Source organism: Mizuhopecten yessoensis, unplaced genomic scaffold, assembly GCF_002113885.1.
Source record: "Mizuhopecten yessoensis strain PY_sf001 unplaced genomic scaffold, ASM211388v2 scaffold4607, whole genome shotgun sequence".
Lineage (NCBI taxonomy): Eukaryota > Metazoa > Mollusca > Bivalvia > Pectinida > Pectinidae > Mizuhopecten > Mizuhopecten yessoensis.
The window spans coordinates 880-3993 of NW_018405631.1; the positions used below are offsets into that span (position 1 = coordinate 880).

General features: G+C 40.1%; 2 protein-coding genes across 2 annotated transcripts; one reads left to right on the plus strand and one right to left on the minus strand.

The window, feature by feature from the left end:
* Nucleotides 1-205: 205 nt before the first annotated feature.
* On the plus strand, nt 206-969 carry LOC110449415. Its single transcript, XM_021496270.1, has 2 exons — nt 206-419; nt 656-969. Exons 1-2 carry the CDS (start codon nt 282-284, stop codon nt 827-829), a joined length of 312 nt encoding a protein of 103 aa, XP_021351945.1. The 5' UTR covers nt 206-281; the 3' UTR covers nt 830-969.
* A 107-nt stretch (nt 970-1076) lies between these two features.
* On the minus strand, nt 1077-2571 carry LOC110449414 (putative nuclease HARBI1; the record flags this gene model as incomplete). The annotated part of the gene is given in 3 exon segments (XM_021496269.1): nt 1077-1254; nt 1484-1807; nt 2216-2571. Coding segments are annotated over 3 exon segments (838 nt in total), but the record flags the coding sequence as incomplete, so codon positions are not given.
* Between the last annotated feature and the right edge of the window lie 543 nt (nt 2572-3114).

A 3114-nucleotide genomic window follows, 5' to 3' on the forward strand; every position in this document is an offset into this window, starting at 1 on the left:
CGTGCAGCAAAAAAACATGTTGGACCCCCAATGTGTGTTCCACTCCAATAAACGTTAAGAAAAGGACAAACACCCCTTAAGTGGTTGTATGCCTGTTATGTTAGACTTGTATACTGTAGCATTTTATAATTAAAATAAAAACGTTTTTTAATCAGACCCTGATCAAACATACGTGATGGAGGTATAGCAGTCGCAGCGAGTCAGACCTTCTTGCAGCATCCTTTTGCGATGTACAAGTGTTGGATTCACTCTTGACTTCACCAGCGACCACCGACACTGTGATGGCGGCGACGACGGCGACGGAGACGGCTACAGTACTAGCAGCTGATTTTTCAGACTGCTGTTCCCCTGCAGAAGCTGAACTGCCTCCAGTCTCCCTGGATCCTATTCCTATACAAGGGTCCAGCCAGTCACAGGACGTAAGTTAAATAGGAGGAGATTTTTTTTAATAACTAATTTCACATTGAAATACATGTACATGTTAGCATCTTACTGATAGGCGTTTTTTTCGGCGACGGTTATCTTTACATATTTCCGTCAATCTACTAATTTTATATTAAAATTATATTAATTTTTACATTCCTTAGTCTAGTTAATGTGGCGTTTTTATTTAAAGAATTTAATGTATAATGTGTCTCATTGCTTATACATTCAGAAGCGAGGTAAGGAGCTCGAGGTCATGCCCCCATTAAGACGAAGGACAATCAAGACTTCAGATTTGCAGAGGATGCAGTTTGAAGTTTTGCGGGAACAGAAGCGGAAACTGGTTCTACAGTGTGAACACCTAGAGCTGATGAACAAGAAGCTGAGGCGGGAGCTACAGGAATAATGTTAATTGAGATTTCGAACATATGATTACATGTGTGTTCGTATGTTCTGTTTTTGTTTGTTTGTGCGTGCTGCTGTTTCTATAGTGTGTCATGTGCCGTACAGTGATCACGATAATTAAACTACACAATGTATTAAATAATTTAAAAATTGATTTATTTTTATTATGATTTTGTTTTCCAAAGAAGTTCAAAAGGATCAGGCAGATGTTGTTTCAGCAACGTCCTCTGGTCTTGAATGCAGGATTAGACACAGAACGGTTCTCAGTCTAACCAAAATAGGTTGCTGTAATGTGGCGCCGTACTGACTGACCATCTTGATGTCCGTTGTAGACAGCATTATTCGGTGTGTCATCGGCCTCGACTGCAGCATCCAACTCAGGTTCCCCCATTGTTATCGCCAAATTGTGCAAAACGGCACAAGCACCTGTTGATTTAAAAGAAATTATTTGTATTACAGGCCTATTACCGTGATACCATAAGCAGTATCACTGTTAGGCTGATATGGACTGACGGGATGTTTCTTATTGTATTTCAGAATGGTACAAACACAACGTAGCAGAAGTTAGCCTATATTATCACTGAAGTAACGACTATGACGTCACCCGTTAATACAGTACCAGTATTATCTGTAAATACGTGGATTCCTTACTTACCTATGATAACACATACTCTTCCAGGTTTCATTCTAATTTCTCCATGCAAAACATGAAAACGTCTTTTCCATACACCAAAATCTCGCTCGATCCTGGTCCTAGTTCGTTTATGACATCCATTAAAACGTTACTGCTGGATAGAGGCTGGTTTAAGGTAAGGCGTCATTAAGTATTTTTGGCAGGCATAGCCACTGTCCCCTAATATTAAACCATCCGCCATGGTCCTGTGGTGGACCTCTAGGTATTGTTTGATATCCGACATCCGAAATATATGACTGTCATGTGTGGAACCTGGCCATCTGGCAACTATGTTTGTAAATTTCCCTGTAAACCAACGATAATCGATCTGATGACATGCTTTACGACCCAATATCACAGAAAAAGGTTAAACGGTTATTAGGGTAGCGGTTTTAAAAAGGTAGTCATTTTAAAGGAATATACATTGATTCATGATACTCTAGTAGATGAACACAACATTTTACTCAGTTACCCAGTACACATACATGTATGTTGTTACAGCTGGGTATATAGTACACACACTTGTTTTAAAAATACTTGTAGACCCCCCCCCCCCCATGATAATACCTTTGATGAGTTCGTATTTCACGGTGCCAAGGTCAAGATTTTTTTTGACATTTCCTAGTTTTTCGAAAAATATACTTGCCCTGCTTGAATCATGAGCATGACAATAAATTAAATTGAGACTATATCTCACACTGCTTCTTTTATTACCTTCATCGTCACATATTGCCTGCACGTTTATAGAATGGTATCCCTTGCGATTAACGAATGAGGGCTCGTTCTCAGATGGGGCCTGTATACGAATCTGTGTTCCGTCAATACACCCAACTACGCCGGGAAATCCACTATGCTGGTAAAAGACAGAACGAATCTTGTCTTTCTCCGCCCTGGTTGTTGGCCATCTGATGTATACTGGCACTAAGGATGCCAATGCATTAGACACATCCCGGACAACCCTCGATACTGTGGATTTGTCTACACGAATTGCATCCCCAAGCACTTGTTGGAAGGAGCCACTTGCATAGAAGCGTAGTGCTATCAAAACCTTAATCAATGAAAATGTTAATCTGTTTCAGAAACTAATTTTCGTCCCCCTTTGCTCAGCCATACAATTCGTCATATTGGTCTTTTCGTTTATCGGTCAAACCGGAACGTTTTTTAAACGTAACACATATGCAGAAATAATGAAACAGCTTCCTCACTCTCCGCTTGGCATGCAAGCGTAGGTAAATTTAAAGAAAAAGTATATTGGAAGGACATAAACTATATGATAAAAACTAGACTAAAAAAGCGATACGCAGATAAGAGGGCGGGAACCTAGAGTACTTGTGACGGGAACAGGAGCTGGGGAGGCTGGTGCGAGATATAATTCCCGCCCCTCAAAATATGGGTATGAGCAGAGACGTATATGTCTCTGGTATGAGGGAGAATCTAGTCAATTTTGGAAAAAGCAATAGCTAAGTAGGCCTATATTTTATTCACATTTAGGATACACATAAGTTGAACATTGTTTTCGACAATTTATAAGCCCGGCATTTTAAACACGGTGGTTCAAATATACCGGGAAATGAGATTGTGTGCCCCGAGTACTGTACCCATTTTTTAAACAT

Excerpts from the sequence above, each read along its gene's own strand:
- LOC110449415 (XM_021496270.1), top strand. The coding sequence starts at position 282 with ATGGCGGCGACGACGGCGACGGAGACGGCTACAGTACTAGCAGCTGAT. Across the intron at positions 420-655 it reads GGTCCAGCCAGTCACAGGAC|AAGCGAGGTAAGGAGCTCGA; the intron begins GTAAGTTAAATA and ends TTATACATTCAG.